The sequence below is a fragment of the Staurois parvus genome, unplaced genomic scaffold (assembly GCF_062004578.1).
Source record: "Staurois parvus isolate SC_StPar_1 unplaced genomic scaffold, SC_StPar_1.0 ptg003735l, whole genome shotgun sequence".
NCBI classification, from domain to species: domain Eukaryota; kingdom Metazoa; phylum Chordata; class Amphibia; order Anura; family Ranidae; genus Staurois; species Staurois parvus.
Genome location: NW_028321531.1, coordinates 59,081 through 73,766, shown reverse-complemented (window position 1 = coordinate 73,766; position 14,686 = coordinate 59,081). Strand labels below are relative to the sequence as shown.

Genomic DNA, 14,686 nt, shown 5'->3' with positions numbered 1-14,686 from the left:
CTGTATATTGGGGGCTCCTCCTACCCCCCCTGTATAATACGGTTCCTCTGTATATTGGGGGCTCCTCCTATCCCCCCCCTGTATAATAAGGTTCTTCTGTATATTGGGGGCTCCTCCTACCCCCCCTGTATAATACGGTTCCTCTGTATATTGGGGGCTCCTCCTATCCCCCCCCCTGTATAATACGGTTCCTCTGTATATTGGGGGCTCCTCCTATCCCCATGTATAATACGGTTCCTCTGTATATTGGGGGCTCCTCCTATCCCCCATGTATAATATGGCTCCTCTGTATATTGGGGGCTCCTCCTACCCCCCCTGTATAATACGGTTCCTCTGTATATGGGGGCTCCTCCTATCCCCCCCCTGTATAATACGGTTCCTCTGTATATTGGGGGCTCCTCCTATCCCCCCCCCTGTATAATACGGTTCCTCTGTATATTGGGGGCTCCTCCTACCCCCCTGTATAATACGTTTCCTCTGTATATTGGGGGCTCCTCCTATCCCCCATGTATAATATGGCTCCTCTGTATATTGGGGGCTCCTCCTATCCCCCCCCCGTATAATACTGTTTCTCTGTATATTGGGGGCTCCTCCTCTCCCCCCTTGTGGGAGGGCAAAAACAATATGGCAGTGGCACCCTTAGGGCTCATTCACATGTAAAGTTGGGGGGTTTTACCGCCCCCAATCCCCACCCCCTTTAGCAGCTGAGGCAGCAGCCAAAGGTGTACAGATGCGGCAGCACCAATTACACCCCCTGCTGCTACCACCTACCAATCAGACCCATCCAAGTAAACGGGGCCACGCTGCAAGCGCCCCACAACTGCATGCTTCTGCGGGGTCCAAGGGGTTAAATCAGGGGGTGAGAAAGCAACACAACGCGGCCCGCTTTAACCCCTTGTCTGCTGTACTGCACAAGGTTTCAGAGCTGCCTGCATGGCACGGGGGTGCGGTTGGGGCATCTTAACTATGTGATTTTACCACCCCCAAACTGAAAAGGGAAATGAACCCTTTCTGATCCCCTTATAAGGCTGCTTTCACACCGATGTGCTGCGGTCTACCCGTCCTGCGGGTGCATCTGCGACATTCCTGGTTTAGCTGTGCTTTCCCATAGACTTCTATGATATCCTGCAGCTGTGGTGCACTTTCTGAAATGCACCGAAATTCCTGCAGTCTATGGCCAAGCGCAGCAAACCTGCAGGAAAGCTCCAGGTACACTGCACTGCACTGCACCCGTGGTGTGGGCAGACCGCAGCACATCAGTGTGAAAGCAGCCCTATACTATTATACCCGGTGTATTGTGTCATACTGACCTGAAGATCTCTTCTTTGCAGGTGCAGTGAAGGGCAGTATACAGCAGGGGGGTGCATACAGTAGGGGAGGGTGCAGTGTGGGGTGGGAGGACAATGCAGTGCGGGGTGGGAGGACGATGCAGTGCGGGGTGGGAGGACGATGCAGTGCAGGGAGAAGAGTCGATGCAGTAGGGGGTGGGAGGACGATGCAGTGCGGGGTGGGAGGACGATGCAGTGCGGGGTGGGAGGACGATGCAGTGCAGGAGAAGAGTCGATGCAGTATGGGGTGGGAGGACGATGCGATGCGAGGTGGGAGGACGATGCAGTGCGGGGTGGGAGGACGATGCAGTGCGGGGTGGGAGGACGATGCAGTGCGGGGTGGGAGGACGATGCAGTGCGGGGTGGGAGGACGATGCAGTGCGGGGTGGGAGGACGATGCAGTGCGGGGTGGGAGGACGATGCAGTGCGGGGTGGGAGGACGATGCAGTGCGGGGCGGGAGGGTGGGAGGACAATGCAGTGCAGGGTGGGAGGACGATGTGATGTGGTGTGTGGAGGACGATGCAGTGCGGGGTGGGAGGACGATGCAGTGCGGGGTGGGAGGACGATGCAGTGCGGGGTGGGAGGACGATGCAGTGCGGGGTGGGAGGACGATGCAGTGCGGGGTGGGAGGACGATGCAGTGCGGGGTGGGAGGACGATGCAGTGCGGGGTGGGAGGACGATGCAGTGCGGGGTGGGAGGACGATGCAGTGCGGGGCGGAAGGACGATGCAGTGCGGGGCGGAAGGACGATGCAGTGCGGGGCGGGAGGACGATGCAGTGCGGGTGGGAGGACGATCCAGTGCAGGGTGGGAGGACGATGTGATGTGGGAGGACGATGCAGTGCGGGGTGGGAGGACGATGCAGTGCGGGGTGGGAGGACGATGCAGTGCGGGGTGGGAGGACGATGCAGTGCGGGGTGGGAGGACGATGCAGTGCGGGGTGGGAGGACGATGCAGTGCGGGGTGGGAGGACGATGCAGTGCAGGGTGGGAGGACTATGCAGTGCGGGGTGGGAGGACGATGCAGTGCGGGGTGGGAGGACGATGCAGTGCGGGGTGGGAGGACGATGCAGTGCGGGGTGGGAGGACGATCCAGTGCAGGGTGGGAGGATGATGTGATGTGGTGTGGGAGGACGATGTGATGTGGTGTGGGAGGATGATGCAGTGCGGGGTGGGAGGACGATGCAGTGCGGGGTGGGAGGACGATGCAGTGCGGGGTGGGAGGACGATGCAGTGCGGGGTGGGAGGACGATGCAGTGCGGGGAGAAAGGTCGATGCGGTTTACCACAGCGATAAGTACCTGGTACTCCTGGGGGAGTCTCTGGGGGAACCTCTGCAGGTTACAGATGGCCACAGCTCTCTGGTCTTGCCTGCAGGCCAGTTTTAAAGGGTTACTCCGCAGTGTGTGGCAGAAAGGGCTGACGCTGCGATTCCTGCAGAGAAAGTCCAATGAAGGATCTCCTGATACAGAGACAGTCCGGCACACAGCACATGTACAGAGGACATCCCTACCGCCTGCTCTGCTGCTCCATCCAGAACTTGCAGCTCTTCATGACAAAGTCGCAGCCCTTCCCGCGGCCCCAGTCCAGTCTCTGCGCCATGCTGTAGTTGGCTCTGTACCATCTGGAACAGGAATCAGTCATGTCACACACAGCCCAATGTGGGGATCCCCGTCACCGAGAAACCATGAACTGACAGCAATGACTGAACTGACTGAACTGACTGAAACCATGAACTGACAGAAATGACTGAACTGACTGAAACCATGAACTGACAGCAATGACTGAACTGACTGAAACCATGAACTGACAGAAATGACTGAAACGATGAACTGACTGAACTGACAGAAACGATGAACTGACTGAACTGACAGAAACGATGAACTGACTGAACTGACAGAAACGATGAACTGACTGAACTGACAGAAACGATGAACTGACTGAAATGATGAACTGACAGAAACGATGAACTGACTGAACTGACAGAAACGATGAACTGACTGAAATGATGAACTGACTGAACTGACAGAAACGATGAACTGACTGAAATGATGAACTGACTGAACTGACAGAAACGATAAACTGACAGAAATGACTGAAACGATGAACTGACAGAAATGACTGAAACGATGAACTGACTGAAATGATGAACTGACTGAACTGACAGAAACGATGAACTGACTGAAACAATGAACTGACAGAAATTACTGAAACGATGAACTGACTGAGCTGACTGAAACGATGAACTGACTGAACTGACAGAAATGACTGAAACTAACTGACTGACACAGTTTCAAAGGTCTCACCCGCAAGTCTACAAGGAACGGCTCCCCACACCAGAAAGCGGGGCAGCGATATTTCCTGAGCGACCTGCCCTAAAGTCTCAGCTGTCTTTTTTGGCTCCTAAGAGACCATTCCGGTCATTTCATAGGACCCGCAGCTTTCCTATGGAGGTGAATATTCGGTTTTATCTTGGACTGATCGATGGTTTACATTTCCACAGCAGCTAAATGGTTAGCACTGCCGCCTGGCAGTACTCAGGTCGTTGGTTCGATTCCCAACCACAGCACCACCTGCCTGGAGTTTGCATGTTCTCCCTGTGCCTGCGTGGATTTCCTCCGGGTATTCTGGTTTCCTCCCTTACTCTAAAGACATATGCTGGTAGGTTAATTGGCTCCTGTCTAAATTGGCCCTAGTATGTGAATGTGAGTTAGGGACCTTAGATTGTACGCTCCTCGGGGGCGGGGACTGATGTGAATGTACGATATATATGTGTAAAGCGCGGAGTACATTGACGGCGCTGTATAAGTACCTGAAATAAATAAATAAATGAACCGCAGCCACTCCCCACCATAGCGGCTGATGAAATGCGCATTGGGGGGGTCAATTTGCTAAGAGTTAAATAACGACCGAAAAAATGCGGTAAATTCTTTGCAAAGGTGCAGTTCACTAAGAATTTTGCGGCAAATAACTCTTGCGGTAAAATATCCGTATTGTGGTAATTTCTCGCACAGTAGCTGGTTGTTAGGGAAGCCGGCCGCGGCGTCCTTAGCAACGGATAACTCATCAGCTGTTAGCGGGGGTCCCACTGACAGCTGAATGTAAACAAAGCATTCCGGCGATTACAAATGATGAAAGAACAGTGTGGGCTCCCCCCTCCCCCCAACCATACCGGGCCCTTTGGGTCTGGTATGGATTTTAAATAAAACCCCACACCAAAATTTAAAAAAAAAACAAACAAAAAACATTCCTTCGGTCTGGTATAGATTTTGGGGGAACCCCACAGCAAAAAAAAAAAGAAAAATAGAATGCGGGTCCCCTCACAATCCTAAGGGATTTGGGGTCTGGTATGGATCTGGGGGGGACCCCACACCGGTTTGAAAAAAGTTTGGCGTGGGGTTCCCCTTAATATTCATACCAGACCCCCAGGGCTTGGGGGGGAACCCCCTCGCCACATGTGATACCGCCAGCACAACCCTGGTGATAAATATTGCATCTTTCTTTATGTTCTGTTATCAGCTCACCGCCGTCTGTTTTTTGGCGGGATTAACTTTCACGGTTTTAATTTAGCGTTAAATACCGCAAAATCGTTGTTTTCTTGTGAATTGGACATTTTATTACCGCATGCGATCATTTATGCAAATGAGTCACGTGACAGCGCTGTCGCATGCGGTACCTTTAGTGAATGGACCCCATTTGTCAGCATTGTGAACAGGAATATTGACAGAAGGTCCGAGACGCTAAATCCTTCCAAAAAACCGAAACTGGATAAGCCAGACACGCCCCCTCCCCCAGTCAGAAAATATTATTGGAGAGCCTGGATATGTGGGAGGTGCTATTTTGGGGATCTGAAATATGGTGGTCCTGAAATATCTGGAATGTGTGGGACCCACAATATTGGGAACCTGGAATGTCAGGGATCAGGAATATTGGGGACCTGGAATATCAGGAATATGGAGGACCTGGAATATCAGGGATCAGGAATATGGAGGACCTGGAATATCAGGGATCAGGAATATGGAGGACCTGGAATATCAGGGATCAGGAATATGAAGGACCTGGAATATCAGGGATCAGGAATATAGAGGACCTGGAATATCAGGGATCAGGAATATGGAGGACCTGGAATATCAGGGATCAGGAATATGGAGGACCTGGAATATCAGGGATCAGGAATATGGAGGACCTGGAATATCAGGGATCAGGAATATGGAGGACCTGGAATATCAGGGATCAGGAATATGGAGGACCTGGAATATCAGGGATCAGGAATATGGAGGACCTGGAATATCAGGGATCAGGAATATGGAGGACCTGGAATATCAGGGATCAGGAATATGGAAGATCTGGAATATCAGGAATATGGAGGACCTGGAATATCAGGGATCAGGAATATGGAGGACCTGGAATATCAGGGATCAGGAATATGGAGGACCTGGAATATCAGGAATATGGAGGACCTGGAATATCAGGAATATGGAGGACCTGGAATATCAGGGATCAGGAATATGGAGGACCTGGAATATCAGGGATCAGGAATATGGAGGACCTGGAATATCAGGGATCAGGAATATGGAAGATCTGGAATATCAGGAATATGGAGGACCTGGAATATCAGGAATATGGAGGACCTGGAATATCAGGGATCTTGAATATGGAGGACCTGGAATATCAGGGATCAGGAATATGGAGGACCTGGAATATCAGGAATATGGAGGACCTGGAACATCAGGGATCAGGAATATGGAGGACCTGGAACATCAGGGATCAGGAAAATGGAGGACCTGGAACATCAGGGATCAGGAATATGGAGGACCTGGAACATCAGGGATCAGGAATATGGAGGACCTGGAATATCAGGGATCAGGAATATGGAGGACCTGGAATATCAGGGATCTTGAATATGGAGGACCTGGAATATCAGGGATCAGGAATATGGAGGACCTGGAATATCGAGGACCCTTCCAAATATGGGGGATGACACACATCACGGCAATCCAGGGCTGGTGATGGAGATTCACCCCGACTGTCTTGTTCATCGTCTACACAAAGCGCACAGTATTGACTACACTGCTTGTAACAGGATCTGTGAATGGAGGAGAGTCTTGCCAGTCCCAGGATCCTCTCCTCTATTCACAAGCAGTGGAATCAATAAAAGAACGTCTTTCTCAATGGAGGAGAAGGAATGGATCTGGGGGGGACCCCACACTGGTTTGAAAAAAGTTTGGCGTGTGGTTCCCCTTAATATTCATACCAGACCCCCAGGGCTTGGGGGGGAACCCCCTCGCCACATGTGATACCGCCAGCACAACCCTGGTGATAAATATTGCATCTTTCTTTATGTTCTGTTATCAGCTCACCGCCGTCTGTTTTTTGGCGGGATTAACTTTCACGGTTTTAATTTAACGTTAAATACCGCACAATCGTTATTTGTTTTCTTGTGAATTGGACATTTTATTACCGCATGCGATCATTTATGCAAATGAGTCACGTGACAGCGCTGTCGCATGCGGTACCTTTAGTGAATGGACCCCATTTGTCAGCATTGTGAACAGGAATATTGACAGAAGGTCCGAGACGCTAAATCCTTCCAAAAAAACGAAACTGGATAAGCCAGACACGCCCCCTCCCCCAGTCAGAAAATATTATTGGAGAGCCTGGATATGTGGGAGGTGCTATTTTGGGGATCTGAAATATGGTGGTCCTGAAATATCTGGAATGTGTGGGACCCACAATATTGGGAACCTGGAATGTCAGGGATCAGGAATATTGGGGACCTGGAATATCAGGAATATGGAGGACCTGGAATATCAGGGATCAGGAATATGGAGGACCTGGAATATCAGGGATCAGGAATATGAAGGACCTGGAATATCAGGGATCAGGAATATGGAGGACTTGGAATATCAGGGATCAGGAATATGGAGGACTTGGAATATCAGGGATCAGGAATATGGAGGACCTGGAATATCAGGGATCAGGAATATGGAAGATCTGGAATATCAGGAATATGGAGGACCTGGAATATCAGGGATCAGGAATATGGAGGACCTGGAATATCAGGGATCAGGAATATGGAGGACCTGGAATATCAGGAATATGGAGGACCTGGAATATCAGGAATATGGAGGACCTGGAATATCAGGGATCAGGGATATGGAGGACCTGGAATATCAGGGATCAGGAATATGGAGGACCTGGAATATCAGGGATCAGGAATATGGAAGATCTGGAATATCAGGAATATGGAGGACCTGGAATATCAGGAATATGGAGGACCTGGAATATCAGGGATCTTGAATATGGAGGACCTGGAATATCAGGAATATGGAGGACCTGGAATATCAGGGATCAGGAATATGGAGGACCTGGAACATCAGGGATCAGGAATATGGAGGACCTGGAATATCAGGGATCAGGAATATGGAGGACCTGGAACATCAGGGATCAGGAATATGGAGGACCTGGAATATCAGGGATCAGGAATATGGAAGATCTGGAATATGGAGGACCTGGAATATCAGGAATATGGAGGACCTAGAATATCAAGAATATGGAGGACCTGGAATATCAGGGATCTTGAATATTGGGGACCTGGAATATCAAGGATCAGGAATATGGAGGACCTGGAATATCAGGGATCAGGAATATTGGGGACCTGGAATATCAGGGATCAGGAATATGGAGGACCTGGAATATCAGGGATCTTGAATATTGGGGACCTGGAATATCAGGGATCAGGAATATGGAGGACCTGGAATATCAGGGATCTTGAATATGGAGGACCTGGAATATCAGGGATCAGGAATATGGAGGACCTGGAATATCAGGAATATTGGGGACCTGGAATATCGAGGACCCTTCCAAATATGGGGGATGACACACATCACGGCAATCCAGGGCTGGTGATGGAGATTCACCCCGACTGTCTTGTTCATCGTCTACACAAAAGCGCACAGTATTGACTACACTGCTTGTAACAGGATCTGTGAATAGAGGAGAGTCTTGCCAGTCCCAGGATCCTCTCCTCTATTCACAAGCAGTGGAATCAATAAAAGAACGTCTTTCTCAATGGAGGAGAAGGAAGGGGGGGTACTGGGGGAATGTCCCTGTTGCACCTTCTATATTGCTGTTATGTCCGAAGACCTGAAGCTGGTAACGATTGCAGCGCCGGATGTTCAGAGACAGGAAGAGGACTGGCAGCCCTGCAGTGAAGAGTTCACCAGGACCCAGCTGCCTGCACATCAGACATCTTTGTTACATGTCAGTGATGAGACTAAACCTGTAGGGCTTATTTTTTAGCTAAACTTCAGCTAAAGGTGGAAGATTTTTTTTACTTTAATGCATTCAATGGCTCAAGGTAACCCCCCCCCCCTTTGTACTTACGTGATCCAGCACTGTATCCGCCCTCTCTGTTCTAATTGGCTCAGAAACCGCATGTGGAGCCAGTGAGGAGGGAGTGGGGGGGCAGGACCAAGCCAAGCTATGCTGTGTGTAGCAATGGATACACAGAGCGGGGCTCGGGAGGAAGGAGGCACCCCCACAGCAAGCGGCTTGCTCTGGGGGGAGTTCAGCTTGGGGAGAGGGGGGGAGCGCTGGCAGGGGACCACAGAAGAGGAAAATCCGGGATGCTCTGAGCAAAAACAGGTATGACATGCTTGTTATTTTTAAAAAATAAAATGTCCTCCTTTAGCCCGGGTTCACACGTGTGTGGTGCGGAACATCGCATGTAATTCGCCCCGGAACCGCATTCCTGAGCAATTCACATGCAAACTCTGTGCGGTGCAATCGGAGTCGTGCAATTTGTATGGCTCAAGTCGCACCGCATCTGCACCAAAAAAGTGGAGGAACCTTTGGGTCGGCACTAGAATCGGATCGCACGGGTAGTCACACCTACATGATCCGATTCTGCACATCGCACCGCGTTTTGTGGACCAATTTCGGGGGGGGGGGGGGGGGGGTTAACATACACACCTGCAGGGGCTCGCATGAACGGGGAGCGATTCTGATGCGGGGCGGAATTCGCACAGAAAACGCTGCAAACACTGCACCACATCAGTGTGATCCCGGCTGACAATCACTTCAAATGTTTATAGAAAAAAAAAAAAGCAACAGAAAACAATTTTATTCACACTATGTATTCATAGGAGGACGGACCTTCCCTCGCCGTCTGATCAATGCTGATGGGGCAGCACAGCGGATAAATGGTTAGCTTCCTCAGGAGGGGGGGGGGGAACCTCAGGAAGGGGGGTGGGGGTCCTCAGGAAGGGGGGTGGGGGTCCTCAGGAAGGGGAGGGGGGGGATGCTCAGTAAGAGAAGGGGGGGGGGGGATGAGTCCTCAGGAAGGGGTGGGGGGGGGAAAATTCTCAGGAAGGGGAGTGGGGGAATCCGAAGGAAAGGGGAGGGGGGAATCCTCAGAAAAGGGGTGTGGGGATCATCAGGAAGAGGAGGGGGGTGGGGATCCTCAGGAAGGGGGAGAAGCCTCAGGAAGGGGGGGGGAATATCCTCAGGAAGGAGAGGGGGGGGAATCCTCAGGAAGGGGGGGGGGGAGATCAACAGGAAGGGAGGAGGGGAATCCTCAGGAAAGGGAGGGGAGAGAATCCACAGGAAGGGTGGGGGGGAAAACCTCAGGAAAGGGAGGGGGGAGGGAATCCTCAGAAAGGAGGGGGGACCCACAGGAAGGAGGGGGGGGGTGATCCTCGGGAAGGAGGGGGAGGATCCTCAGGAGGGAGAGGGGGGGGGACTGCTCAGGAAGGAGGGGGGGGGGAATCCTCAGGAAGGAGGGGGGGGAAGCCTCAGGAAGGGGAGGGGGGGAAGCCTCAGGAAGGGGAGGGGGGGGAAGCCTCAGGAAGGGGAGGGAATCCTCAGGAAGGGGAGGGAGGGAATCCTCAGGAAGGGGAGGGAGGGAATCCTCAGGAAGGGGAGGGAGGGAATCCTCAGGAAAGGGAGGGGGGGAATCCTCACACAGGGGAGGGGGGAATCCTCAGGAAAGGGAGGGGAGGGAATCCTCACGCAGGGGAGGGGGGAATCCTCAGGAAAGGGAGGGGAGGGAATCCTCAGGAAGGGGAGGGGAGGTAATCCTCAGGAAGGGGAGGGGAGGTAATCCTCAGGAAGGGGAGGGGAGGTAATCCTCAGGAAGGGGAGGGGAGGTAATCCTCAGGAAGGGGAGGGGGGAATCCTCAGGAAGGGGAGGGGGGGAAGCCTCAGGAAGGGGAGGGGGGGAAGCCTCAGGAAGGGGAGGGGGGGGAAGCCTCAGGAAGGGGAGGGGGGGAAGCCTCAGGAAGGGGAGGGGGGGGAAATCCTCAGGAAGGGGAGGGGGGGAGAATCCTCAGGAAGGGGAGGGGGGGAGAATCCTCAGGAAGGGGAGGGAGGGAATCCTCAGGAAGGGGAGGGAGGGAATCCTCAGGAAGGGGAGGGAGGGAATCCTCAGGAAGGGGAGGGGGGGAATCCTCAGGAAAGGGAGGGGGGGAATCCTCACGCAGGGGAGGGGGGAATCCTCAGGAAAGGGAGGAGAGGGAATCCTCACGCAGGGGAGGGGGGAATCCTCAGGAAAGGGAGGGGAGGGAATCCTCAGGAAGGGGAGGGGAGGTAATCCTCAGGAAGGGGAGGGGAGGTAATCCTCAGGAAGGGGAGGGGGGAATCCTCAGGAAGGGGAGGGGGGAATCCTCAGGAAGGGGAGGGAATCTTCAGGAAGGGGAGGGGGGAATCCTCAGGAAGGGGAGGGGGGAATCCTCAGGAAGGGGAGGGGGGAATCCTCAGGAAGGGGAGGGGGGAATCCTCAGGAAGGGGAGGGGGGAATCCTCAGGAAGGGGAGGGGGGAATCCTCAGGAAGGGGAGGGAATCTTCAGGAAGGGGAGGGGTTTATTGCCGGTGCTATACAAGTACCTGTAATAAATAAACAAATAATATTACAATGTCCTCACCCCGTATCCTCCATCAGTGCCAGAGTTATCCTGGAAAACACCCGGTTCTGGGTGTGGGAACCAGTCATGGCTTCATTCTGTGGGCAGGAAAGGGGCGGGGTTAGTGAGGAGGCAGCCTATCAGATGAGGAGAGATGATGAATATAATTATCCTGTACCTCCAGCAGCCTCTTCTCCCAATGGTTGAGCTCGGTGCCCATCCCGCCCTGGTTCTCCAGCTCCATCCCTTCCAGGATTGGACAGTTAAAATGTCTGCGGACCTCGTCCTGTGCGCACGGGGGAACAGAAGACCAATCATCATTCCTGTGTGCAATCCCTGCGTCTACTACACCATGAAACAGGAATATCATTCCAGAGAGAATGGGAAAAACAGCACAACCTTCTTAACCCCTCGCCTACCGGGCACTTCTACCCCCTTCCTGCCTACCGGGCACTTCTACCCCCTTCCTGCCTGCCGGGCACTGTCACCCCCTTCCTGCCTGCCGGGCACTGTCACCCCCTCCCTGCCTGCCGGGCACTGTCACCCCCTCCCTGCCTGCCGGGCACTGTCACCCCCTCCCTGCCTGCTGCGCACTTCTACCCCCTTCCTGCCTACCGGGCACTTCTACCCCCTTCCTGCCTACAGGGCACTTCTACCCCCTTCCTGCCTACAGGGCACTTCTACCCCCTTCCTGCCTGCCGGGCACTTCTACCCCCTTCCTGCCTGCCGGGCACTTCTACCCCCTTCCTGCCTGCCGGGCACTTCTACCCCCTTCCTGCCCACCGGGCACTTCTACCCCCTTCCTGCCTACCGGCACTTCTACCCCCTTCCTGCCTAAAGGACACTTCTACCCCCTTCCTGCCTACCGGACACTTCTACCCCCTTCCTGCCTACAGGACACTTCTACCCCCTTCCTGCCTACAGGACACTTCTACCCCCTTCCTGCCTACAGGGCACTTCTACCCCCTTCCTGCCTACAGGGCACTTCTACCCCCTTCCTGCCTACAGGACACTTCTACCCCCTTCCTGCCTACCGGACACTTCTACCCCCTTCCTGCCCACCGGGCACTTCTACCCCCTTCCTGCCTACAGGGCACTTCTACCCCCTTCCTGCCTACCGGGCACTTCTACCCCCTTCCTGCCCGGGCCAATTTTCAGCTGTCAGCGCTGTCGTACTTTGAACGACAAATGCGCGGTCATACCCAGATAAAATTATCATTTTTTCCACACAAATAGAGCTTTCCTCTGGTGGTATTTACTTGCTGCTGAGGGTTTATTTTTGGCACTATAAACGAAAAAAGAGCAAATAATTTGAAAAAAAAAAAAAGTTTTCTTTGTTTCGTTTATAAAATTTTGCAAACAGGTAAGTTTTCTCCTTCACTGATGTGTGTTGATGAGGCGGCACTGATAGGCAACACTGATGGGCTGCACTGATAGGTAACACTGATAGGCAGTGGACCCCGCATTCACTGTATCCGCTCTCCCCGGACCCCGCATTCACTGTATCCGCTCTCCCCGGACCCCGCATTCACTATATCCGCTCTCCCCGGACCCCGCATTCACTGTATCCGCTCTCCCCGGACCCCGCATTCACTGTATCCGCTCTCCCCGGACCCCGCATTCATTATATCCGCTCTCCCCAGACCACGCGTTCACTATATCCGCTCTCCCCGGACCCCGCATTCACTATATCCGCTCTCCCCGGACCCCGCATTCACTATATCCGCTCTCCCCGGACCCCGCATTCACTATATCCGCTCTCCCCGGACCCGCATTCACTATATCCGCTCTCCCCGGACCCCGCATTCACTATATCCGCTCTCCCCGGACCCCGCATTCACTGTATCCGCTCTCCCCAGACCCCGCATTCACTGTATCCGCTCTCCCCGGACCCCGCATTCACTGTATCCGCTCTCCCCGGACCCCGCATTCACTGTATCCGCTCTCCCCGGACCCCGCATTCACTATATCCGCTCTCCCCGGACCCCTCATTCACTATATCCGCTCTCCCGGGACCCCGCATTCACTATATCCGCTCTCCCCGGACCCCGCATTCGCTGTATCCGCTCTCCCCGGACCCCGCATTCGCTGTATCCGCTCTCCCCGGACCCCGCATTCACTACATCCGCTCTCCCCGGACCCCGCATTCACTATATCCGCTCTCCCCGGACCCCGCATTCACTACATCCACTCTCCCCGGACCCCGCATTCACTGTATCCGTTCTCCCTGGACCCCGCATTCACCATATCCCCTCTCCCCGGACCCCGCATTCACTATGTCCGCTCTCCCCGGACCCCGCATTCACTATGTCCGCTCTCCCCGGACCCCGCATTCACTATATCCGCTCTCCCCGGACCCCGCATTCACCATATCCCCTCTCCCCGGACCCCGCATTCACTATGTCCGCTCTCCCCGGACCCCGCATTCACTATGTCCGCTCTCCCCGGACCCCGCATTCACTATATCCGCTCTCCCCGGACCCCGCATTCACTATATCCGCTCTCCCCGGACCCCGCATTCACTATATCCGCTCTCCCCGGACCCCGCATTTACTATATCCGCTCTCCCGGGACCCCGCATTTACTATATCCCCTCTCCCCGGACCCCGCATTCACTATATCGGCTCTCCCAGGACCCCGCATTCACTGTATCCGCTCTCCCCGGACCCCGCATTCACTATGTCCGCTCTCCCCGGACCCCGCATTCACTATATATGCTCTCCCCGGACCCCGCATTTACTATATCCCCTCTCCCCGGACCCCGCATTCACTATATCCGCTCTCCCCGGACCCCTCATTCACTATATCCGCTCTCCCGGGACCCCGCATTCACTATATCCGCTCTCCCCGGACCCCGCATTCGCTGTATCCGCTCTCCCCGGACCCCGCATTCACTACATCCGCTCTCCCCGGACCCCGCATTCACTATATCCGCTCTCCCCGGACCCCGCATTCACTACATCCACTCTCCCCGGACCCCGCATTCACTGTATCCGTTCTCCCTGGACCCCGCATTCACCATATCCCCTCTCCCCGGACCCCGCATTCACTATGTCCGCTCTCCCCGGACCCCGCATTCACTATGTCCGCTCTCCCCGGACCCCGCATTCACTATATCCGCTCTCCCCGGACCCCGCATTCACCATATCCCCTCTCCCCGGACCCCGCATTCACTATGTCCGCTCTCCCCGGACCCCGCATTCACTATGTCCGCTCTCCCCGGACCCCGCATTCACTATATCCGCTCTCCCCGGACCCCGCATTCACTATATCCGCTCTCCCCGGACCCCGCATTCACTATATCCGCTCTCCCCGGACCCCGCATTCACTATGTCCGCTCTCCCCGGACCCCGCATTCACTGTATCCGCTCTCCCCGGACCCCGCATTCACTATGTCCGCTCTCCCCGGACCCTGCATTTACTATATCCCCTCTCCCCGGACCCCGCATTCACTATAT

General features: G+C 54.1%; 1 protein-coding gene across 1 annotated transcript in view; it reads right to left on the bottom strand.

Moving 5' to 3' along the window:
- Window positions 1-2,462: 2,462 nt before the first annotated feature.
- Window positions 2,463-14,686, bottom strand: part of LMLN (leishmanolysin like peptidase) — a gene marked incomplete at its 3' end in the record, with an annotated part of 33,993 nt that continues 21,769 nt past the window's right edge. The window contains exons 10-13 of the mRNA XM_089667999.1: window positions 11,407-11,514; window positions 11,250-11,326; window positions 2,840-2,950; window positions 2,463-2,760 (exon numbers count right to left, since the gene is read on the bottom strand). Of these exons, the coding sequence (XP_089524125.1) occupies window positions 2,463-2,760; window positions 2,840-2,950; window positions 11,250-11,326; window positions 11,407-11,514 (594 nt within the window). The remainder of the gene's footprint in view (window positions 2,761-2,839; window positions 2,951-11,249; window positions 11,327-11,406; window positions 11,515-14,686) is intronic.